This window comes from Ochotona princeps, chromosome 2 (assembly GCF_030435755.1).
Source record: "Ochotona princeps isolate mOchPri1 chromosome 2, mOchPri1.hap1, whole genome shotgun sequence".
NCBI classification, from domain to species: Eukaryota; Metazoa; Chordata; class Mammalia; order Lagomorpha; family Ochotonidae; genus Ochotona; species Ochotona princeps.
Genome location: NC_080833.1, coordinates 73,722,471 through 73,748,073, shown reverse-complemented (window position 1 = coordinate 73,748,073; position 25,603 = coordinate 73,722,471). Strand labels below are relative to the sequence as shown.

Here is a 25,603-nt window from a genome sequence, read left to right as displayed (position 1 = left end):
CTTCCAAAAATCCGCCCCGACTTGTAACGCTCTCAGCACGCTCTGGATGGGAGTGGAGGTCTTAGAATGCCTCCCACCCCGACGACCACGACATGGGCCAAGGGGTTTACGCTCTGCCACTAGGACGCCAGCTCTGCAAAGTGCGAGTTACCGGCTGCTTAACATGCGTGCGGAGCTTTGCCAATCTAAAATGGCTGCTCAGTAATACTTTAATTGCAGTTTCATGGAAACAAATTGCTATTTAACTGCAATAAGCATTTCTGTGACTTGGCTGGACTGACAATAGTGAGTTTTGATAACAAAGCCAGAAGCAGCATTAATTGGGTTTCTAGGGGCCGCTCCACCTGAATCACAGGTGGGAGAGCTTGCAGGATGGGAACGGCACCCCGACAAGAAGTCTTAAAAAAAAACAAGACAAAGAAAAAGTCCTTCAATTTAAATAGAATCATTTAGGCTACGTGGAAACTCCTTCCTCCCTAAGAAGGCTTCATCCATTGCTGTTGTAGTCACTGTGTTTGTTATATAATTTATGGGCCCTAAGAAATATTTTATATAAATAGTAGCATATTAGAATCTTGCGATATTGACATTTAAAGCCATTTAATTTAAGAGCTTCATTTTGGATGATTAGTTGTTTCAAATATCAGTGTTAATAAGGGCAAAAGAAAGAATTTAAATATAGTTAATATTAAGAGGATGACAATTTCTCTGGCTTCACTCAGTTTTCTCATCTTGAATTTTGTAAGACACTACAGTCCATGTTAAACTATTTCTTAATAAATCAGGAAGAGCTGGAAAGAGTTTCATCCTGGCAAGTGATCTGGTTTCAAAAGGTTCTTCTGCCTTGCGGGATGTATAAATCTAATCAGATAGGCAAAAAAAAAAAAACAAAAAAAAAAACCACTAAACCCTTTTGGAGGACAATCATTTTCACAAAATTTTCATTAACCAGAGTGACAATATGCATGAGTCAGAGTTATATTATCATAAACTTTTTTTTTAAGCAATTCCACAGGGCTCTGCACCATTTGCTTTTGTTTCTAATCACACTTCCTGGGACTGGGGCCCATCTCGTTCCGCGATGCAGGTAGTATTAAGAACGACGTCCATTGCACTGCCAAGCACCCTCTCAAACACGGTGGATGAAAGGGAATGCTCTTATAGATTCTTTTTTCCCCTAAGCCACGCTGGGGCTAGGGGAGGAAGTGCCCCACAATCACACGCTCACATCAGAATAAACCTGAGTGTTTGGAGTAGCTTGCCATCCCCACACAGCATCCCCATTAGAGCTGGGTTTTATTGTTTGAAATGCCTCTGGTTTCAAGAAAGTGTTTTACCTAAAGCAAGACTACTACTTAAATATGTTCTATTGTATATTCATAGCTCCATTAGTCCTTCTCCAATTTAGCACATCAAAGAGAGGGCTTCATCACTGGCATGTGGATTATACTAACATGAATGACATTTGTAATCTTATAGGTCTGCAACTTAAGAAATGCTTTTAGAAGCTCATTACTGAATACGTAGCAGCGCTTGAGGAACCCGCCATATAACAGTTCATTAAAGTCTACAACAACCTCAGCCCCCTACCATCACTGAATGCTACCCCGTGGTTCTTACTCAAAGTCATTACCTATCTTCCTGAAATTTTTACTCTAGAGGAGCTGTGAATACACATCTAAAAGAATAGGGAAAGGGGCCTAGCGCGATGGCCTGGTGGCTAAATCCTCACCTTGTATGCCATGGGATCCCATGAGGACACTGGTTCGTGTCCTGGCTGCTCCACTTTCCTTCCAGCTCCCTGCTTGTGGCTTAGGAAAATCAGTGGAGGACGGCCCAAAGCCTTGGTGCCCTGCACCCACGTGGGAGACCTGGAAGAAGCTCCTGGCTCCTAGCTTCAGATCATCTCAGCTTCGATCAATGAAGCCACGGGGGAGTGAGCCAGCTGACAAGATCTTTCTGCATCTTTTATTTGTATATCTGTCTTTCCAATTAAAAAAAAAATTCCTAAAAAAAAAGGTGGGGAAAGATGTGCACAACATTTACCACCTCTTTCTCCACCATCACCAAGGATACAAATTCCTTTAGAAAGTGTTTCTTTTAAAAGGACGTGTGTCGTTTGAACAACTCATGTTGCCCCGAGCCCCAGCCCAGAACCTTGGTAAAGTGCGCTGTGGAGCTCTGCAGTTGCCTGGGCTGTCAGCTGACATGAGCCAACAGGGATCTCTCTCAATAACCTACTCCTGTTCTCAAGTCTGTTAGAGGTGCTTTTCTGGAATCACAGACAGTAAATGACATATTCAAAATAAAAGCAGAAGCAGTAGCACAAATGCATGTGGCTTATCAGCCTGTGGTGGAAGCTGCAGTTCACCTGCCAACAGTGAGCTTCTTGGGAGAGCAGCCCCAGCACCCAGGACTGCTTAGTTCCTCTGCACCCTGGCTCCAACCATGGGTCCACCGATTCCTTTCCTCTGGACCTCTCTCTAGGTGGTGCAGGCGCCTCCGTGGGATCCTCTTTGCCTAGCACTATCAACTAGGAACTAACAACATTCTCAACAACACTAGTAAACATAATTGGAATCCTCTCCAGCAAACATATGGAAAGGCAGAGGCAGAAGAGGAGGATAAGAGCAAAACAAACAAACCTTCCAGCAGATCACAAAAGCCTGAGTGCTCCCCAGAACACGGCTGCTCCAGGCAAGGAAGCTAGGACAGAGCCAGTCCCTAATGAGCGTGGAGACGAGCTTTAGAGATGCTATGACCTTCCAAAGCTGTCGACTTGAAGGGAATGGGATGGCTGTGCCATATTCTTGAATATGCTTCTGATCACTACCCAAGGCTCTCCTACTGAGAAAAAAAGAATGAATGAAATCGCTCAAGAATCAAACAAGTGTTTATACATAAACAAAAGATTCGCTGTGATACAGCATGAAGTGGTACTGTTAACAGAATATTCTAAATGTATGAAAGGACTCCGTTAGAAACATTGCCTTGTACCCTTGCCAAAAATGGCAGTTACGTCATTTCCAGAATACCTTACTGGATCAGAGTTAAATAAATATACACACCACCTTCTCCAACCCCTCAAATGCAAAGTGAGCTAGTTATAGAACAACAAAGAAGCCAGAAATTTTTCCAAAATAGAGACGAGAAAAAGCAGTGTTTAAACCCAAACTCCAATGCGTATTTTTCTTTTAAGTTTTTATTATTTAAATACACCATACTAGAGCAAATGTCTCTGAAAATATCACAAATAAAAGATTTTTTTTTCTTCATTCAGCAAATTAGAAGTAGGGGGAAATTTCTACACAAGTAGCTGCTATGAGCCTGATTTTTTTCCCATTTTTTCCCTTTTTTCATTCATTTATTTTTTAATCTTTGCCATGAGAGTAGCAACATTAGGACAAAAACACTTACATGCATACATACATTGTATTTTACAGAGATACAATAAAAGTGTTTGTGATAGAATATCACAAAAGCCACATCTCTTCTTTATCTCATGTTCAGTTTTGATTGAAACACGTTTCCTTACAACACTTAAATATACAAAGAGCAAATAGAATGTTGTTAAGGTAAAACACAGGGTACAAACTCTGGCCAGTGCCCTGCTAATTGTTAATGAGGGTAGAAAGCAGATTTGAATGCTTCTTTTAATTAGCTTCATTAGTCATTTCCCTCCCCCCAAGCTCCCTCCCCCACCCCCACCCCAAGATGTCCTCCGGTGGATCTTTTTTCATTTTCTCTACAGTCTCCCATTAGCCCAGGTTCATGGAGTCCTTAATGTTCATATTCAGTCATTTTAATACACCAATAAATGCGGGAAGGGCAATCAAGACTAAGAAGGTGCAATGGCATGGAGCTGGCACTGGTGCTAGCTATGGAGGTGACTTGTCTACTGAAGACACATGGGGTCCACCTGTGATGAACAAAATCTGAGATGAAGGCACGCATTCTGCATCACTCTGACCTTTTAGCAGACCTGCAAGACATAAAAATGGGCATCTTAGCTAAAATGCTAAATTGGAGAGATTGGAACCTCAAACATGACTGTTTTTGTCTCCCACACATTCACTACTCTTGTATTAGATTACTTCTCAACTGCGACTTGACGGAGGCTCTCTATGCTACTTACCCCAGCAGCAAAGAGCTAAGGCACAGCATTTTCTGCAGCTTTACTGGCAGAGAAGACGAGACACTAAATGGACGTTCAGAAAGTTCCTGGAGCGAAAGTTCTACAATGCATTGCTGAACTTCATTAAAAGCCAAGTTGTTCTCTAAAAAGGGATGCATGCTAAGTCTTGCCTAGTGGTGGTTTCTTGGGTTCTTTAATCACAGAACGTTCTTAGAAAAGTCCCAGTCCAGAAGTTTTGGCTTAATATGTGCAACTGTGAAACCCTTTGGCAAGTTATTTCAACAGCTTGTGCCTGCATAGCCTCATCTTTAAAGTGGAGATGAGTAAGACTACTACGATCAAGGCTCCAGCCTTATGAGAGAGCACTTTCAACAACGCAGCTGTCACTCTTAGTTAGATATTCCCGTGTGATTTGTATTCATCCATATGGGTCTTAACCCACAGGTAGGGGTGGGGAGACAGAGAGAGAGAGAGAGTGTTGTGTGTGTAGAGACAGAAACATTCCATATGCAAATACGCAAATACTATTTCTCAACGAATGTTCCAGTTAAGTCACTCTTACACAAATATTATACATATGCAAGGCAGTGTATGTAACATGTCAATGACCTGTGCTAAAGAATGTGGTTCAAGGCAAGTCTAACTTCAGTGTCTAGGTTAGAAATGCGACAACTCACACAGTCATCACCAAAGTGAGTAACATATATTTTACGATTTTATGGCTTTAAAATGATTTTGAGCTTCCTAAGCAGGAAGTTCTCCTGTCACCCTTTCCCTAACTTAACTAAAAGCCTGAAGACTATTAGGAACTGCAACCCCCCACTTCCAAGCTAATTAAAGTGGCCGAGGCTTAATTCCCTAGAGTGGAAGCTCAGTGTGAGAAAGGTAATTTGTCCAGAACAAAGATGCAGCAGCAGCCAGCAAGCATATTTAATAAATGAGCATCAACTGTCCTGCACGATGGACACACAGAACACCAATTACATAACTATGGAGGAACTGCAAAGTGATCTGTAAACTACAAAGCTCACCAGCTTCTCCTCCGCCTGCGGAGATGTGATCTCACCAGCCTTTTACAGAAGAGCACACATAATTCTGGATGGCACCCTCATCCTTGTGAGTGGAAGAAAAAAATTCCAGAGCAGGCAGCAATCCACAAAAGAAAAAATTGGCCCCATCCCCTGATTTACATAACGCTCTAGAAGGCAGGATTCTCCGGAGGCTAGCCAAACTTGCTTCAAGTGATACAGGCAAAACAATTTTGTAGCTCTGTGAACACCAGTGGGTTGAGATTTCAGACAATCTGAAATTTCAATCACTGTGCGATTTTAAAAGCTTAAAATAATTTTTTTCCCTCCGAATACACAAAAGCCAATGAAGCAGAACAACTAACTACTATACACCCTTGATACAGGAAACAAATTTTAGGGGACTAGAAGTTCAAGCAGACCAGAGGATGGGGCCTATACATTCCATACAATTAACTGCTGTTAAAGAAGGCATGTACAAATAATCAACTCATTACCTTTTAAGCCAGAGGATGCTTGTATATATTTACCAGGCATCATACACTAAAAAAATGTAATTGCTTCTGTGACTAGAAGGAAAACGGCCAAAGTAAGTGTCCAATTTTCCCTACCAAAAACATGGAGAACCAGAGAAAAGAAAATAATAAAACAGAGCTATTTGTCATTTCTCTCCCACTCATCTCCTGTGGAACAGAAATGCCATAAGGTTTTGGGAAGAGAATTTGAAAGCCTTCACTAGATCCAAACAGCAGGTAATACTACACGATCAAGTGTGTTTTCATTACCTCTTCCCACTTGCCCTCTCATTAATATCTCTCTGGACTGTGTTTGGCTCACCCAAAACCTTTATTTACAAAAACTACCTTGTGAATCGACTGTGCTCTTGGTGAGCTGAGCACCAAGGGCAAAAATGTGAGACATGTATGCCAACAGGGAAATGTTCTTCATTAACCTTACCCCAAACACAGCTTCTCACCAACGGCTGACAAGAACATATCCTCAAGTTATTTTTCCTGAGGCCTCTGTAAGAGCTATTAATTTCTGAAGGCCACCTGCCCCTTTATTTTTTCGGCTTCCACTATTAAAAATTTAGACACTGATAATTCATATGGGTTCATATTGGTTGTCTAAAAAATTGGACACTGGTAATTCGTATTGTTTGTGTAAAATATATTTTGGATTCTAACATGAACAGCGTACCCCTCCCATTAGACTTTTATGAGAAAGCACAATGTGTGGAACTTCCTAAAGGCACAAACTTGATTTTTTTTTTTCCCCTCCAGTCTGTCTTCTGAGCAGCTCTGAGTTGCTCTCACCTTGCCCTCAGCAGGCTGGCACTGCCACTTCCCGCTCGTGTTTTGAGGTACCCCTGGCCTATACCAGTGCTTCACACTCAGCTAAAGTCCCCTCCTCCTGCCTCAGTCCTTCGGTTTGTACCAGGCCTACGTGGCTAAGCTCTTAAACAACCTTTTTGTATCCTCGGCTAAGCCAGGACAGAAATGGTGTCAAACCAGCAGCAAACTCTGCGACGAAACTTGGGAGAAAAACCAAGTTTTTACAATAAAGGTGTGGAGAAACAATCTATCATTTTCTTCCCAGTACTTCTTCAGGTTTTTTTGTTTTCACTACCAACTTATCAGCATGAGGGTGAACTATCACCTCTGATTTCAAATGAGTATCTCAAAATCCTTGGTTTACCCATCCATTATTCTGCCCTTTGCTCCTTGGAGTCATTTCATTAGAATTCAAATAATCAAGAACTGGATTTGTATGTCCTGGCACTCCTTAAATTAGTTTGCAATACCTCATCAGTGGGATGGGTTAATTTGCAAAAGAAAACAAAATTTAGTTTTAATCTTAAAGTGGTTATTCCCTGCAGCTTCTGATAGTAAATAAATACAAATGTACTTGTTTCCATGTAATTAACAACTATTTTATAAAAAAATGGAAAATACATTTAAAATTACCCCATAAAATTAACTAAGGGAGAAGTATAAGCACTAAAATATAGCCGTGTAAAATTTTAAATGGCACAAAGTTTGCAAATATTTGTCATTCCCCTCCACACACACAGAGCATTAAGAAAATGCATTACTGAAGACAAAGAAGGCTAATATTTTCCCCAGACTTTTGAAGCTTGCTGAATTTCTATTTGCAGATAAATGTTGTATTTTTTTCCCCGGATCCTTACAACAGACATTAATGAAGTTCCTATTGTAAATCCATAAAGAATTACCAAGTGAAGTGTGCACTTTTTGTTTCAATGCAATAACTCAGTGCTGTGTGATTGCCTGGGTTAATGATGAAAAAGTCAAACATACTATCAGAGCTGATGGAAAAATCTATCACCAATCTGAAATTAAAATTCATCTGTGGTCAATAAGATTTAATATCCATGCAAGTGGTGCTGTGAAGAGTAAATGAATCAATGTCATCAATACATAATCAGTATGAAATATGATGTGAATAAAATTATGCACACGAGTCATACATTTCACTCTTTTCTGGGCCAGTGTGGAATGAACAGTCTCTTAACTGAAGGTTGACAGTAATTGTTACAAATTAGGCACAGCAGTTATCAAAATGCACTCACTTGCATAGCTATAGGACTTATTAAGGAGATTAAAATAGATCTAAAACTACCTAGTCCTAGGGGTGCTGGACAACTGTTGGATTACCGATTTTTCCCTCCGCGGTGCCTTCTACCGCTATATGATTTGTATACTTGCATAATTTCCTCATTTCTAAATCTTGTCCAAAAATACTTTCAAGTTCTGGTTCAGTAATTTTTAACAGAGCAATCAATGGTACAGAGGGATTTGCAGGGGCAAGAACTCTGCTTCAACAAAGTCATAACTTATTCAAAGTCTGAACGATGACCAAGCAACAAAACTGTACTCCTTTGGGATCACAGAACGTTTAGTAAAACTGCTCCCCTAACAATAAAAGCACTATGAACTGGGCTTGGAAGGCAGGTGTCCGGAAGGATACCGCTAACGCAGAAATCATTCTCTCATGACCAAGACACTTATTCCCTCAACCTGTCATAAATATCCTAATTTTCCTGCTGTAATAACCTATGACTTGGTGTTTCGCAATAGTAAGACTGTCACATGGAATAAACAACCACATTACAGGAGAGTTTTGCACACTGACTTTGATTCTGCATATGCTAAAATTTATGTTCAACATGGGGCAATCTACAAATAAACCCAATAGCAGGTGATATAATTTTTTTCAACTACACACTGTTCCCCATTTAACGAACGATCCTATTTCTGCACCCTCTTCTGGATAAGAAGCAGTCTACATTTTTGTACCAGGTCACACAAAAACATAAGTACGCAGAAAACCTCCCTTGCTAAAGTGAAGAGGCTAGACCTTCCCACTCGATCTAATAAAGCCCATTAGTAATTGTTGGGTATTCACCTTCTGGTCTGGCAGTAGTGGATTGCTCTGAAGTGAATTCAAATGGCCATTGATGAGAGCTGTAGGTCTATCATGTTCACAAAATAAACTGCCATTGATGTAGTGAAACCGATCTCCCGGGACCAGGCGATTCCGGCAGGTAGAGCATGTAAAACACTGCAAGGGAAAAACAAGTACAAATTAAGTCTGGTTTGGGTCACGAGGCTGTAACCTGTTTTTAAGCAGGTATCTGTCAAGTACAGGGCTACTTAGGGTTTAGTGTTTTTCTTCCTTTGACAAGATTCCAGCCCAGCAAAGCAGAAACACAATGAATTGGATCAGAATGGAGGAAGAGAAATACCTGTGCACTCAGGAGTGGGAGTGTGTGTGTGTGTGTGTGTGTGTGCATACACCTGCAAGCATCACTGCTTCTGGCTTGAGAAAACAGAGTTCTTGCTAAAGGAAAGGCACGATAGCTGCCAAGCGGGTGGAGGGGTGCCAGCACTACCTTAAGATGATAAACATTGCCTTGTGCCCTCATGACCAGCTCGCTTGCAGGAATCGATTGTCCGCAGGCACTGCAAGCTCCGCTATTCCCAAATAACCTGAAACAAAGCGAGAGAGTTGACACCGGTGAGCCATGGCAAACCAGAGGCCACTACTCCTAGTCTTGGTATCCGGCCTTCCCTTTGGAATGTACCTGACAAGAGGCTCAAGTTTTAGGCCCAGGCCTCAAATTTTCTGAGCCATTTGTATCATCCAGGAAGAAAAATTCTTTTTTGGGGGTTGGATGAGGAAGCGGGGTGGGACAGCTAGCTTCTGCCCTATGTCCAAGCAAGAGGATACCCCAGATTTCAAGTGAATATTGACTAACACCTCCAGCAAATACAAAACAATTCTGTTCTCCACACACATTTGATCAGATTACTGGGCCCCTGTCATAAAAAAGATACAATTCATGACTGGAGTTTAAATGCATTGTGTCCTTGAAATTATATGAAGAACTCTTTTGTACTTTAATCATATCTCGAGATATGAGTCATCAAAAGGGTTAAGAGGATTTGATTGTATATCTAAGAAGACATCATGCTCAGTGTATTGAAACTCCCGTAAAGCTCCGTCAGTGCAGGCTTTCCATTAGAAACTCTGTACTATCCAGGTTGATATATAATGTGTATGGGTTAACCTTTTCAATCATGGTGTCAACACTTAAGATTTGCCTCTGCTCATCTCTTTCATCCTAACCTTCTCTCTCTCTTGATAATGAAATGCTTGCTCCAACTTCCCTCTATCTGCTCCTGAGTCCACAATTTAGATTACTTCATCTCTGCTAGCAACAAACTGAATGAAATTTCGATTTGAGCAGAAAGTAATTTACCGGGATCTGGACCCATTTGTCATCATATCTCTCTGGGTGTTTGCTGTATCACTGCAGTTTTCCTATGCAATCAAATGAGACCACAACATCTGCCATGGGGGGAGGAGGGGGAGAAGGAAAGGGCTGCAGAGGAGGGGAATGCTGGAGGAAGTGTGGTGTGCTGAGGGGGAACAGACACGTAATTCCTCACAGTCTTCTCCAGGCACAGCAAAATATGCTAATGACGGGGGAACTTTGGCTCTAACGGAATCTGTAGACCCAGGCCAGGAAGCTTTATTTGCTTTCGGGTTTCCCTCCTTGATATCCACAAATATTTATTAAACAGACCAAAATGATTCCCCACTGCAGGGTGAGAGTGGGACAAGTGAGCAGGGTCGCAGAGGCACTTTGCATGGACGACAAACAAAGTAATGGCACTAACAAATGAACATACTGGTGTCATAATAAATATTAATATTTGCGCTTCCTCCTTCACCAAATAAAGACATAAAGCGCCGTCTGTGTCAGATCCGAAGATGTGTTCCTATAGAACGCCCCGTAATCTGAATGGCTGTGGCATGCCTCTATATAAAAATAATTGCTTTGAGTTTTCAGAATCTGGTCTTGCAGAAGAGGCTTGTCATGTTCAAACTACTAATTTGCTGTCGCCACTTTATTGAAAATAGCCTGTAAGTTGTTATTAAATGTATCGACTGAACGACAGGGAGAGTAGTAAAACTGCCCCTTAAGATGGCTTTTAATAGGAAGCCTGAGAAACAAATTTTGCAGCAGCATCGATTTGAAGAGTTCAATCAAAACTCCATTTCAAAACTAATTAGTCTGAGATCCACGACACATTGACACGTTCTCGCAGATTCAGAACAGTTACAGAAAGCAAGCTGAAATAATACAGTGTCAGGAGCTCCAGCGCAGGTCCCCACCAGGTCCCCACCAACCTGGAGCTCAGGCCTTCCTAACCAGCCACCCTGGGAGGACCCGGACCAGGGCCTCGTGGAGGCTCAACCAGGGTGCTGCGGCTTCGGCGGGGGGCCTTTGCAGATGGGCAGGGTGGCCAGAGAATCACCGTGGGGGTGGGGGGGAAGAGTTTTTGGAAACTGCTGAGGCTATTTCAATCCCCAACAGGGATACCAAATTCAAACAATTCAGGGAGGAGAAAATACAAAGTGAAAAGTCTATGTGGCTGAAGGAGGATTAAACGGGGTTGGGCAGAGGACATGGGGTTAGAATCCTACCAGAGCTAAGGAACGAATATCCTCTAAGAGCAACGCAGAAGTATTTTAATGGACCACAGTCTATAATTATGGCTGCCGCTACCAACAGGTATACGGTGACACTCCATCTCCAAAATACCCTTTCACAGTACTGATCTGATTACCCAGCCTAAGTGTTCATTTATTTAACAATCCACCCTGAGTAAAGTCGGCTGTATGTCTTCACCATCTAAGTGTATCTTAATAATCAGGGCAGCCCGTCTATAATCCAAAAGCTTTTCATGGATCTTTATTTTCTCCAGCACTGCTTTCACAACCTGTCAGAGAACAATCAGCCACAAAACGGTGGGATTCCTAAAGTGTCCAAAATTATAGTTCCCAAGTTTGAAAATGACCATGATCTGCCAGGGCTGATGTGCTGCCAGAGTTTAAGATCTTTTCCCTGTCTCCAGCTTCCAGGCTGCCTCAGAGCAGAACTTGCACGTATACACACATTCTGATCCCCTTGTACCAGGGCAAGGCTACCATTAGAATTTCACCCTATTCTTCCTGAAAAGTTGTGTGTGTGTGCGTGTTTTTACAACGTTTCTGTGCGCTGGAGAGTTAATTATCTAACCAGGGGGACTGTCCAGGACAGTGTTTGATTTAAAAGGCTAGAGGCTTTAGGTGCTCAATTAAGTAGCTATCGGTCTCAGACTGGACTATAATGGGCTCTTTTCTCTTTAACTCAAGCAACCGGGAGATATACCCCAGGTCAGGCTAATTAAAGCCAGGGGAGTCTTTAATTGTGATGACAGAATTGGTTTCAGTTTCCTTTCTTTGGGTCCTCAGCCCAAGAAGGTCGTTAATATTTCAGCATTTAGGCAATGCAATCAATCACAAACATCAGGAGGTTCCTTATGTGGGGAAAAGGGAAGAGATGGGAAGAAATCCCACCAAACCTCTGCACTTGAAAGGCAGGGGACACCCCAGTATGCTGAGTCCCCGACGCCAACCCCCCCCCCCAGCTCCAACTTTCCCTGTCGACATTAGGAAACAGACAGCAGGCCATATTTTTGGTTTAGTATCAACGCCTAGCATCGCCCAGTAACTTTCAGTGGCCAATGGGTGGGCCTATTTTACACTGCATTATGACTTTCAGCAGAATCCATACACCACAGAAAGCGACTAGGCTGTGTATTCTAAACTGCTTTCAGGCAAGCAGACACACTTTCTCTAAGAGTGCTGGCTGAAAGGTATACATTTGTACCTGCAAGTAAATATCAGCAACCTATCTGAGGAGAAAAATGCACATCCATAGCTACTGATCCAGAAGCAATTGGTTTTCCAGCAGGATCCTATATTTAATCTAAATTCTGCACCAGCTATATTAAATGTAACAAAGAAATGCAACCCAGAAATTATGCCTGGAGCCAAGTCCATTAAAGGTACTTCGCAATAACTAGAGACCAAGCACCTTAAAAGCACCAGAAGCTATTGATACTTCAGAGGGGGGCTGTGCATAATCGCAACGGCTGCATTAGAGAAGGGAGGGAGGGGGGAAAAAAATCAGCCAAATTACGCTTGGTTAATTCAGAGTAACAGATCTGCCCCCAAGTGAATTGGAGGCCTTGAATTAATTCTGTTATGACAAATCAAGATAAACGTTCCCCCTAAATTGCATGCGATTTAATTAATTTTTGAGATCCTGGATTTTTTTTCCTAGCTAATAGTTCACATGCTCCTGTGCTGTCATTGTGCTTGAGTGGGCAGACTTCAAAGTGATATTAAATAACCAACTATTAGATTTACCTAGCACGTCCTATTGGAAAAGTGCCATTTAATTACCTAGCCTGTTCAATTAAAGGGACAGCATTCTCTGAATATAGCAGCTTGCTGTTGATTACCAGGGAAATGAACTCACTGCCTGGCGGCGCCTCCATTCCTGACACTACCCCCTCCCCAAACACACCCACCCACCCCGGGACCCGCTCCCCGGCCGCGCGGTGCTCGGCGCGGCTGCGGGCGCCACGTGAACCGCCCGAGCGCAGCCTGCTCGGCGGGCTCCCGCCCTGCGCTCGCCCCCTCGCGGGCCCGAGGCCGCTGGCCGCCCGGCCCGGCTCCTCGGCAGCGGCCTCTCCCTGGCAGGGGCCGGCCCAGCGAGGAAGGGCTCGCCCACGACCGCCACTCGGGCTTCCTGCGCGCTTCCTCGCCCTCCCCCGACCTGCAGCCCCACCCGTCGGTCCCCCAACTTCCTTCTCAAGGCTGCACTTTCCGCGCCAGTCTCGGGGCCCGCGGAGGGGGCGGTGGAAAGAGGGCTGGAGCAAGGAGTTGCTGAAGCTACTCGGTGGCGCTGGGGTGCAGCTAAGGGGTCGGGCGCCTGGGGGCTGCACGCGGGCAGCGGGAAGGCTCTGCCGACTTTTGTAAGGTGGCGGTGGGGGGGGCGGCAAGGAGGGCGGGCGTTGGTCCCTTTAAGATCCACCCTCCCCCTGCTCTGCACACCCCCTCCTCCCGCCTTTCCCTCCCTCTCTTAGAGGCCAATTTTGTTAATTAAATGTTTTGTTTGCGACGCAGCTCTCATTCATTGCGGACACGTCATTCGGAGCAGATCTAAGCCAGAGACCAGATCTCATTAGATAAAGCCCATCAGAACTAAGAAAATGGAGGAGCCACTAATTAAAGCTTTTAATTGTGCGGATTCGCTGCTGCAAGGCAGCGGCTTTATCTGAAATCTTGGAGGAAGAGAAGGCAGAGCCAGCGGCTCTGCCTGGTCGACACTTGGCCACGGAGGGGGAGGGGACATGGCCCCCCAAAACACAAACACATACATCTCGGATGCCCCCAAACCCTCGTCCTGACCGGGCGGGCCTCTCCCAGCTCCTCCCTCCGCTTTTTAGTCACATCACGGGTGTTTTCAAAAAAACCACAACCTCGAAGTCAGACAGTTTAAAAGCCCCTTAATAAATCACTCTGTGGTCCTAGCCAGGACCCCAGGAGACTCCTTCACCTCGTGCCTGGCCGACCAATCATTCCACTGCTGAGAATCTGTGGGACTGAAGGCTCCTCCAACAAGTGGAGTTGGTGCTCCAGCAGCAGAGAGGGAGAGCAAGGCAGATGCTATGGACCACCTCCCACCCCTGTGGCACCTTGCTGGACAGAGAGAGAGAGAGAGAGAGAGAGAGAGAGAGAGAGAGAGAGAGAGAGATTGTATGTGTGTGTGTGTGTGTGTGTATGTGTGTGTGTGTGGTGAGGGTTGTGTCAACAGAAGACCTGTGAGATCTCCCTCTCAGTAGCTGCAGAGCCTTGACGGCCAGGATCAACTTGGTACTGAACTAGAACACAGCTCTCCTGGATGCAGCTCAGCATGACATCCTACATGACTACAGATTCAGGCAGGCTCCACTCCCGGCTGCATCAGGTGCAGGAAAACACCAGGGAAGCACTGACTTGTGGCCCCAAGAACAGGGAAAGGAATGGTCTCAGGATTCCCAGGGCGCCATTTGCCTCAACTTGTCCTAAGGGAATGCAGTGGACCCATCTTTTTAATTAGTGGTAATTTTTTTTGAAGGCACTTGAAGAGAAGATGAAGCTGTACCACTCTCCCAATCTCAACTGCCCCTGCCCATCTTCCCACTTCAAACAGCCCTCCTTCCTGACCACAGTTTCGCTCTCCATTTAATTACAATACTGTCGTCTGCTGAAAGGAACCAGAAGGCACTGCAGCCAAGATCCTGCTGCTTTCCCAACACTCATTTCTAGAAGAACACTTAGTGGAATTAATACAGCCGTCTTCATATAGAAACCAAAGCCCTCTCCCTTCCAACAGTTCTCTCACTTGACTGATGCAGGACGCCAGCGTGGTGGACACAAGGTGCACTGTTAGTCTAACCACATGTCATTTCGCTGCATCCTTCCACATGCTGGCAAATGCCCGCTGGACTCAGACCTGTACTATACTGGGATCTTGAGCAGGCGAGGGCAAGCGCCATGCAGCTAAACTTGGAGCAAAATCAGTAACTGATTTCCCCATGCTGCAGAAAGAACAAAATTTTTTACTTATTACCATCAATAAAAAGGTGCAGAAAGGAGCTTTACGCACAACAAAATTCTCCTTTAAACTGTGCGGGTGTCTAGCATCAACGGTGTGTGGGGGGGTGGTGTTTTATTTTTTTAATTACTGGATGTTGAAACAGAACACCTCTTAGAAGCATTCATGTGCATCAGTCTATCAAACCATTTACTCAAATTAAATGTGTAATCCTTCAAATGCCTCCTTTCAAATTAATGAGTTTAAGTAGCTTGAGTTCACCTGAAAAGATCCTATAGGCACCTGACCTCCTGAATTCTTTCCATTAATTGCACTGAAACTTGTTGGAAAAGATTGCTTACACAGACATATGAATGTTCCTATACACTGCTTTAAAATGCAAGATTAGTATAACTCTATAGCCTCTTTTTCTAAATTTCCTTTGGGGATCAAGGGCAGCGATACAAATGGCAACAACAACAAAAATACCCCCAAACCTGAACATTCTTTAATTAGAAAAAGAAAACACAACTGCCAGTTCCCCATCGCAAACCACACACTAACACAGAGCATTCCCAGCTCTGCGTCCCAGCACGGAGAGAAGCGCTACTGCTAGGCTTTGGTTTGGGGTTTTGTTTTGTGCTTTGCTATAAAAAGAATTACAAGTCTTTAAGCTGATGGGCAATCAGCATTTTTCACAGGGAGCACAAAGAATGAGTCACAGCTTTTCAAACCTAAGAAAGTTTAAAGGTGCTTATGTAAATACCATAATTAGCTATCACCACAGACAAATAATTTTTCACTACATGTTTCATTTTAAAGCCAACCTTTTGTCTCCGGAGTTTCTCTGGAAGTCCCTTCCCTTGCTAGCAGAACACAGCCTAACTCCCACTTGAAACGTGTCTGAGCAGCCTGAAGTCCCGCACGAGGCTGACCACACACAATTCCAGCCTAGAATTTCGGTGGCAGGCCGGTGGCACACCTATGGGCAGCCTTTACCTAGTGTGGCAGTTGCCATGAACCTGTCACCAAATGCTGGAGGGAGGGGGAAGACTCCCACGTGCTTCCTGAAAGCCCTCCATCCAGCTAATCCAAAGGCGTTTAGGGCGCAGGCTGCAGGATATGCCCAGGGTGGGAAGCGCTCCTTTCCTTCAAACCCCTGTAAGGTAACCTTGTGGCCTTGCCCTGGCTGTGCCTGCCCAGCTTGGGGAAGGGAAAAGTAGCAGAAAGTCTCACCTAATGTAGTCATTTCTGCAGAGGATCATGCCGCTCTTGGTGTAACAGGACGTGCCGATGTCGCCAAGCTGTGCCTGGCAGCAGGAGCACTTGAGGCACCGGCTGTGCCAGTAGCTGTCCATGGCATAGAGCAGAAAGCGGTCCGCAATCTTGCCCCCGCAGCCTGCGCACCGCTTCCAGGAGAGGGAGCCGGCCGTCACCGGGGGCGGTTGCGAGCTGCTGCCCGGATTCACCATGATCTGCAGAGGGCGGGAAGAGGATATGAGTGAGTGCGAGAGAGAGAGGAGAGGAAAAGAGAGAGAGAGAGAATATGGACGACCAAAAGTTAGTAAAGGCCAGCAGAGTAGGCTAGCGTCTTCCCCTCCTCCCCGCGGGGCTGCTGGAAGGAAGCGGCCGGGCAAGGGCGGGAAGCAGGATGAGGGGGAGAGGGAAGGAGGGAGGCTCGCCGGCAGCAGCCGCCTGTTTACTTTTCTCAAGCTTTGTTCTGGGGCCACGAGCTCCTCGCAACTTTGCTGCACTCGCTGACAATCGCAGCTCGAGTACTGTCAAAACTCCGCGAGCCTGGCCGCGCCGTGCGCTCCACCCCTCGCGGCGCCTCCCCCGGCGCCGCCCGCCCGCCTCCCAGCAAATGAGGGTCAAACCCACCCACCGTCGCGCCCGGCCCCTCCCCGGCCCCCGCCGAGCCCCGGAGCGCGCCCGGGGGAGCCACGTTCTTTCCCGAGCTCTTGCCCGGGAAGTGCAGCTGCAGTTCACAAGTTGCAAAGAGGAGGGTTTTCTGAAAGGGACGAAGGGGAGGCAGCGGCGGAGGGGCGGAGGCGAGCGAGCGTCGTGGTGGGAGGGGAGGCACGGTGGCGGTGGGGCTGGGGATGGGGGGAGTTGCGGCGTGTAAAGTTGCGAAACTGGTTTTTCGTATTTTAAACAGCACCTTTCACATGCCATTGTGGTGACCGCCATCTCCCATTATTGTTCCAAATCTCATTTCATTTTGAAGATCAGTGAGTGTTTTCTCTGGGTTTTCAGGACACAGGCAAGAATAATAGATCATTGAACTTTAGGATGCCTGTTAACTTCCTATACAAACACTCTCCACTTTGGTCTCACTAATCTGCCCTTGATCAGCAATTTAAATGCTAAAGCTTTGTTCCTCCAAGGGGGGTGGGGGGGGCGGTGCGTGCAGATAATATGTGAGGAGGCACTATTGGGGGATGCACAAGTTAAATTGGAGCCAATCCTGCTGTCACCAAAAACTGCTTTTAAAAATTCCCCACTCTTCCAAATGCATGCCGCAGGAGAAGCAACTGGAGTGTAATATAGGAATCAATTTATAAAGCTTAGCCTAAACCGATTAATTTGTTGCCTCCAATCCTGAGTCCAATAAAGTCCCAGTGTTCCTCGGTCACTTATTCTATAAAAAGATCAAGTTATTTACTGCCAATTAAGCAGCCTGTTTTGTCTTTGTCCTGGCTAAGCCCGGACTGTGGGCTTCCCCCGGCTCCAGGCTAGCTGCTGGAGACCTTCAGCTGATCCCTCAGAGGGGACAGGGCGAACTTCCCCTGTCCCCGGCCCAAGTTGGCCGCTGCAAAGAAGCAAGGGAGAGGGAACCAAAGGAGGACTTGGGTTCCTTAAATAGGCCGATTTTAAACACATTTCCTCCGAAAGAGTCCCGGAACGTGTGTCCAGCGACCGCACAATAAACCAGAATAAGAACTGCACCAATTAAGCTGTAACAAAACCCTGCGACTTTGGAAACAGGACCACTCTAAAACCCATTAGCATTGCATTTATCCGAATGCATCATACCTTTATGTAAATTGATTTATCTGATGCATTTACTCGAGGAATTGCTTTTTGTTACAATTTCAGCCCTAACCCAAATGAATCTGCATTTCCTGCCCTGGGTCTTTAAACTGTTCCCTCCCCTCAACGCCCCCCCAACACACACACACACACACACACACACACACACACTGTATTAAAGGCTCGGAATTCCTTCTTAAAAGGGGAGAGGGAGGGAGAAGATTCAAGCTCTTCCCTACCCCCATGGTTGGTGAGAGGTAAATATATATATGTATATATTTTTTGAAAAGGAAACATTACACTGAGAAAAGCATCCAGTAACCCCATTAGCTAAAGCTCTTAAGGACAAGCAATACCTTAATGCTGATTAAATCTAAAAGAGATGAATCAAGACGACTGACCAGAAACTGACTCCCCTGATAACTAAGGACGGGCCCTCATCAAGTTTCATTTAGAGTTGGAAAAAAAAAAAAAAGAAAGCTTTTAAGTTAAATAGGCTTATACTCTAGTAATTACATAGCCAAGCAATTTAGGTCCTGGGATAGTCAGTGAAATAGAAAGCAGAGCTGGCAGCTAGAGGCAAAATCTGCCCCCCCTTTAACAACGTCTCTGGTGTTTTTTAATGGAGACCAAGGGAGGGACAAACGTAGCGCTGGCAATTTGTAGTACAAAAATGGATGCTTAATTCATGTCTTGATTTTAATTAGGTGATTCACCGGATTTCTCCTGGATTGGAACAAAAGACTTACAAGCCAAGAGGAATTTTTTTTTAAAGACTCAGCGATACCTCATCCTGGTCACTTGGCTTCTTTGCGCCACTGTTTCGAAAATTGTGCTTCCCAGAAGGGGGAGGGGGTCGTGACCACCCCCACCCCTCAACACACTACTTCTCACACTTAGACCCTCATCAAAGCAACACCCCCCTCCTCCCGCGCCTTCCCCGTCAGGACCTGCGAACATCCCCACCCCCTCCAGGGTCCCCGGTCTCCAAGAGGAACCCTTTTGTAAGCCGGAGCCGCCACAAAGCGGGCGGCCCGGGGCTGCCCTCGGTGCCCTCGGCGCCGGCTCGCAGGCCTGCCTCGCTAGTTTCGGACTCGCGCATTATCTACGCCGACGTATTGTTTACTTGCAATTTGGGACGGTCAGGGGAAGGGAGCCAAAGGAAACAGCCCGGGTGCGAACGGGGCCCCCCTCCTGGAGGCCTCCCCCACTCCCCGGCCGCCCCCTTACCTGCTTCTCCCCTACACTGCGAGACTGCGGGCGGCGGTGGCGACGGGCGAGCGGAGCCGCTCGGCTTCCTGGCTAGGGGCGCCTCGGCCGGCGGCGCGGAGGGAGGGAGGGAGTTTTCGCAGATGCAGGAAAGGGGAGGAGGGGGCTGAGGGCGGCCGGGTGTTTGTTGTTGTTGTTGTTTAACCGCGCAGCTTTGGCGCTGGGTTGGGGAGCCCCGGCGTAAAGTGGCAGGCGGCCGGGAGCAGAAGTGTCAGTCCGGGCGCTCAGTCCTTCTCGTCCAGCTCCCGGCTGCACTCGAGCAGCTGCAGGAAGCCCTCGGCCCGCGCGGCGCGGCTGGAGGCGCGGCGCAGCGGCAGCAACTGCTGCAATCGCTGCTGCAAGTTTGGCAATGTGGCTTCACTTTGTATACGCCCCCGCCCCGCCGCGCTCCGCCCGCTCCTCCTCCTCCGCCGCCGCCTTCCTCCCTCCCGCGCGCTCGCCCGCCCGCCCGCCCGCTCGCTCGCCCGGGCTGGCGGCGGCGGCTCGGCCGCACTCCCCTGCACCTCCGGCCGGGAGCCGCCGCAGGAAAGCACGGCCCCGGGAGCGGCCGGCGGCACGGCGCGGGGGGCTGCGGCCGGCCGGGCCCGGCGCGCTGGAGCCTGCGCCGCTGCCCGGGGGCTGCTGCTGCCCGCTGCTGCGCGCTGCTGCCCGGCTCGGCGCGGGCCTCTAGCCGGCTCGCCCGCTCCCTCCGCGGCGCTTCCACATGTGTTACTGACGGAGCAGAATTCCAACTACTCCCCGGCTCTGCCGCCGACGTCAGCGACCCTCAGCCACTGGGCGGCCGGATTGTTCAGGCGGAATAATAAAACCTGCCAATCCGGGGGAGGACAAAGGGATGACTGCAAGGAGTCTCGCGGGGCGGGGGGGAGCGAGGCGGGCGGCGGAGCGGGCCGGGCCCGCCCGAGGGCCGGAGTCCGGCGGGGAGAAGGGAGCGGGCGCCCTGTGCCCGAGGGACCGTGGCGCGCGGCTCTCCGCGAGGCCGGGAGCCGAGGCGCAGGCACCGCACCTGCCTGCGGCGCGCACGGTCGCCGCGGTCCCCACCCGCTCATCCCTCGGGGCGTGCTCGTCCCAGGGAGACCTTTAGGAACTTACTGCACGTCTTTCTTAGACGTGGTCTCTTTCTGTTGAGGGGGAAAAAAAAAGTCGGTGGACTGACTACCGTCTCTTTCCCCTCCCCCAACCCTCTACCTCGCCGTCTCGCTTGTGCTGCTCTTGTTATTCGGTTTCTTACCTTAGTGGAAGTTTAGTTCAGGAGATAAGAACAGCGAGGGAGGTGATAGTTCCTACCTAAATTCTCGCCTCCTTAGTCCCATTCTGTAACCCCGAGAATGAACTCTGTCCAGTGGGCATTTTATAGGTGCTTGTCACTCGTTTGGCAGTTAAAGGAAACTGCACAGAGAAAGCCTGGTTCCACTACTAGCCTCTCCATCGTGGAAGAAGAGAGCCACAGTGCCTCCCAGGCCCCCCAAAGCGGTGCAAGCAGTCGGTCAGCATCACTCAGGGCCTGTGTGGAGGGAGCAGTGGCTTAGGATGCTGGCGTGGGAGGCATTCAGGTCCCCAGCCCCACCTAGATGCTTAAATACCTGGGCGGTGCACCTGAGCCACTCTGCCAAATAGTTCTAATAAATCTCCGATCCCAGGCTCGTATTAGATCTGATTATTATCAGTAAGTTCCAGATAGAATTTTCTGGTGGAAATGATCATGAAAGCGCAAAGCCCTTCTGTTAAGTATCATTAAGTAAAGCCAACGTAGCGGGACAAGTTTTCATATTGGGTTACACACTGCTTGGCTGGATTGAGGAGAGGAACTTGAGTGGGATCATGGCAGGTGGTCAACCCTCAAGACTTCGGTGTGTGTCTGGGGCATTTCTGTCTTTCAGACTGCAAACACAGGTAGCAAACGAAAGAATAAGTTGTCTACAGGATCAGACACAGGGTATTTTAAATGCCAATGAAAGACTTATTTTTATTTTCTAGCACCTTAAATTCCTGGCATCCTAAAATTAAGTGAATACATGCTGTTGATTTGTATTTAAAATCATATTATGATCAATTCACCTTGTGCAAATATGAAAAACATTTTTTTTGCAAAAATCATTAAGGTTGGAGTAGTAATTAAAATGTCCTGTTCAGAAAGCAGCTGCACATGGGCGTGATTCAAGAAGGGCAACTTAGCAAAGATTTGCTATTCTGCAAGCCTAGTCAAGACAACTCAGTTAACCATAGGGGGAAAGGAACCCGTGAACAAACAATACGTTTTAATTCCCTGGTTCATTTTGTATTTGTTAATAATTTATAATCATCAAAACGAGACGGCACAAGATGTTAGTAAGCCACAATTAGGTAATGATTTGTCATGTATGAATAAATATCCTTCCTTGAACTTTAATTTTTCTCGAATGAGGGAATTAAACTAAATGGTCTTTAAATTTCCTTTTAAAAAAATATTTATTTATTTGAAAAGTAGAGTGATTGAAAGGGGAGAGGCAGAAAGACAGAGCTTCCATCAGCTGGTTCACAAATCAGACGCTGGTAACACCCAGGGATTGGGCCAGGCTGGAAGCCAGAAGGCAGGCACTCCATCCAGGCCTTCACTGTGGGTGACAGGGACCCAAATAGTGCTGTCTTCCAGGCACATTAGCAGAAAGGAAGGCCCAAAGCTACTGGTAGCAGAACTCCAACCTGGCCTTCCCATATGGGATGTGGGTTCCCAAGCAGCAGCTTAAGATACTGTGCTACCATGTCTGCTCCAGTTTTTCCCTTGTAAAAATGGTTTGCTACGTACGATAGGGCACATAATGAAAGAATCTGTAATGGATTGTGGCACTTTTCGTGTTTGCCTAAAGTATGTATGCTACAATGAAGCTTTAATAAGAGAATGAAATGTTAGATATTTAACCGGGCATATGTTCAGATATCTTTGAGAGATTATCTGAAGGAGAGAAGGCCAGGTGAAAGTTTGGATGCGCATACCGCTAGGATGCTTTAACAGGTTGGCTGCAGCTCAGTGCGCAGTGAAATCTTTACACATGTCCCGATAGGTCAGAGTGAGTGTGACTGTGTTACTAGAGTGCTTTATTTGCTGATGTTGTGGTTATAGAAATACAAAAGCGATAATGGCTAACAGTCTCTCTTGTGAGGAGTAGGGAGTGAATACATTCACTGGCATCAGAATGCAGGTGTACTTGAACCACAGCGCCACCTCTGGGTAATCTTTATTTCTGCATTCTTTGCTTGAAGAAGTCCTTTCTCCTTGGAGTAGCAAGATTTGTGGTCTTGAAGTGGCTGCCGGAGTAGGGGAGCAGTGTCACTTTTATTTCAGTTGATACTAACCACTGAAGAACTGTACAAACACACACTCATACACACACACACACACAGAGTTTCATTATGTGTAAACGAGTTTTGTATTCGGTGTTTAAATACAAAGACAGTGCTCCCAGTGATGAGTCCAGTGTAAAGTAAAATTGCCTACATTAAAATAATCTAGAAGCCTCTGCTGGTGGTCACTCATTCGCATTCATCCTACTCACTTACAGTAAGAAGCCAGAGTATGTTACCTCGGACAAGAAAGCTCAAATTGCTTCTTGCTTGAATTGCAATCGAATACGGAACCATATTGATCCTAGAAGAAGGCTTCATTTTCATTCATCCCAAAATGATTTGTTCTCACTTTCCCTCCCTTTCATGTAAGTCCTTCGATCATGCTCATTCTCCAAGTGACAGTGCGGCCAGAGGTTGGTGCTGACCCACGGGGTCTCTGAAGCCTAGAGAACGCCCATACTGTTTAGATGCTGATAGGGCAATCTCCCAGACAAGCAGCCGTGTCCTCTTCCTCATGGGGAAAGATGTTTTCCCTTTATTGTCACTGCAAAACTGTTTTTAAATAAAGTCCTTTCCGACTATAGCTTTTAAATCTCATCTTTATTGGGGCCATCACAGAGCCCCCTTGAAAGTTACCCCTAAAGTAAATTGAAAAGCATGACTCTAGTGTAGCAATTCTGAGTGGGATAAGTATTGAATAAAAGGGTCAAGGTGATGCAGTGAGTTAAGCTGCCACCTACCAGCCGGCGACCCGTGTGGACCCTGGTTCAGGTCCCAGCGTCCACTGCTCCACTTCCCATCTAGCTCCTTGCTAGTGTGACTGGGAATGCAGGAGTATTGCCCAAGCGACTGAGGCATGCGTTCACAGGGGAGGACCTTGATGAAGGTCTTGGCTCCTGGGATCTGCTTGGCCCAGCCTTGGTGGGTGCAGCCATTTCAAGTGAGTGAGCCAGGACTTGATCCAGAACCCATTTGGGATGCTTACACTGCAGGTGGCAGCTTAACCCAGTATGCCACAGTGCCAGCCCACCTAACTTCTGTTTCACAGGGGAATATAAAAGCACAGTGAGAAAGGATTTCACTGAGAAAAACAAAGTGACATTGACAGTGATGCGGGCAGAAATGTAGCTTCAGTTGTAGGCTTTGCTTTCACTTATTTTGCTTGATTAGGACTTTTAAACTTCTGGGAATGACGGGATAATTGAAACGGGTTAGGGGAAAGAAGAAAACATATCCTGGCCCCAAAAGGCCACTTAGAGATGATCCCAGGACCTTTGCTTCACACAGGTTCAGTAAGGTAGAAACAGAACCTTTAAAATCCCCAAGCCTGCCTGAGAAGTATGAGGAACTCTTGACGCATGCCTGGTTCACTGTGAAGCCATCAGAAGAAAAATTCATGTGACACACTAACTCCAGTACTTCTAGGACTGAATTCTGTCAACAGTATTCAAACACAGTGATATTCTGTATGTATCAATGCAAATAAATTTCCAGACTATTGCATGAGTATATCATATGTTCATTAAGCTCTTCTAAATGATCTACTGGGTCGACAGGCAATGCTTATTAAAGTCGAGTTAAATCTTTGCATGGATAAATTTAATTTTGTAATAGTTACAAAAGAGCATATATAGATGACTGGGCCATTTGTACATATGTGAGGTAGTTATTACCAAGAATATATATTAAAATTATAAATCCAGTGGAAAATAGCAGTTCCATTTAAAATTAATTCCTGTTCCTCTCTACAGCTTTGGAAATGAGCACTTATTGATAGAGAAACCAACACATTAAAACATAATTCATTCTCCCATATGTTCCCCACTAACTGTTCTTAGTAAAAGAAAGGTTAATAATTCAGAAATTTCAAGTGCCCCAAACCATAGCTTTTACAGTTGGTGTCATCTCTAATCATTGATACAACAAAGCTTTTTCTGCTGCTTAGATTTATAATAAAATGCAATATTTTAAAGTAGGAAATTTTTTTATATTTGCTCACCCTTGCAAAAAAAATGATGAAAGTAGGATAACATTTGTTCATCCAATTGTAATGAATGACTCTGTTGAAATTAGAGGATTACAATCCATAGCTGTCCATAGACTTGAGAAACACACATTTCTATTCAATACAGCACCATAAATTTTTTAGAATAAAAAGAACAACCAGATATGGATTTTTTTAAAATAATAAAATTGGATAACTCAATTGACTAAAATGTGTTCCCTCCATGCCAGGTACACATTTTAACGTCATCATTTATTTTTCTCAACATAAATCAAATTTCATAATAAAATTGTTTTTGATGAATCACCACTTCTTTTCTAGCTTCAAAACACTCTGACAGAGAGAGCAAATTTGTCCATTTCTCTGTATGATAAGAAATCTCTGGAAATATATTTAAGACTTTTCGCCTAAGATGATCATTTTTTTTTTTTTTGGAAGTTTCCTTTGAAGGGAGAATATTCAAACGAAACTAGTTTTAAGTTGGGAAAACAACTGAAGAATAGAATAGACTTTCTTTTCGGCATTTTCCCCAGTGTTCTCTGACAATAAGGCCAGGAGAAGTCATCACAGAACAATACTTTGGAAACAATTTGCTTCAAAAAAGAACTTCAGCAGCACTACCTGTACACTGTGTGTGTGATAACTAGAGGGGTAACACACCCACACGTTGTGCCAAGAAGCCGCTCTGAGTCCGGTTTTATTGCCTTTCTCTACTGAGATAACATTTACCACTGCATTGCAATTCCTACCTACTGCTTATGTCCAGTAGTAAATCCTAGCACATTATTAGAGTATCTGCCTGTTAT

At 45.8% G+C, this 25,603-nt stretch overlaps 1 protein-coding gene across 2 annotated transcripts; it reads right to left on the bottom strand.

Annotated features, from left to right (window-relative positions):
- Nucleotides 1-3,180: 3,180 nt before the first annotated feature.
- Nucleotides 3,181-20,036, bottom strand: LMO4 (LIM domain only 4). Of its 2 annotated transcripts, none has more exons than XM_004582074.3 (5): nt 19,430-20,036; nt 16,403-16,641; nt 9,080-9,176; nt 8,593-8,748; nt 3,181-3,982 (listed from the first exon to the last, which is right to left on the bottom strand). In XM_004582074.3, exons 2-5 carry the CDS (start codon nt 16,636-16,638, stop codon nt 3,974-3,976), a joined length of 498 nt encoding a protein of 165 aa, XP_004582131.1. In that variant the 5' UTR covers nt 16,639-16,641; nt 19,430-20,036; the 3' UTR covers nt 3,181-3,973. The 2 variants fall into 2 exon arrangements, with proteins under 2 accessions (XP_004582131.1, XP_004582132.1); XM_004582075.3 differs by lacking the exon at nt 19,430-20,036 and adding an exon at nt 16,870-17,002.
- Nucleotides 20,037-25,603: the final 5,567 nt, after the last annotated feature.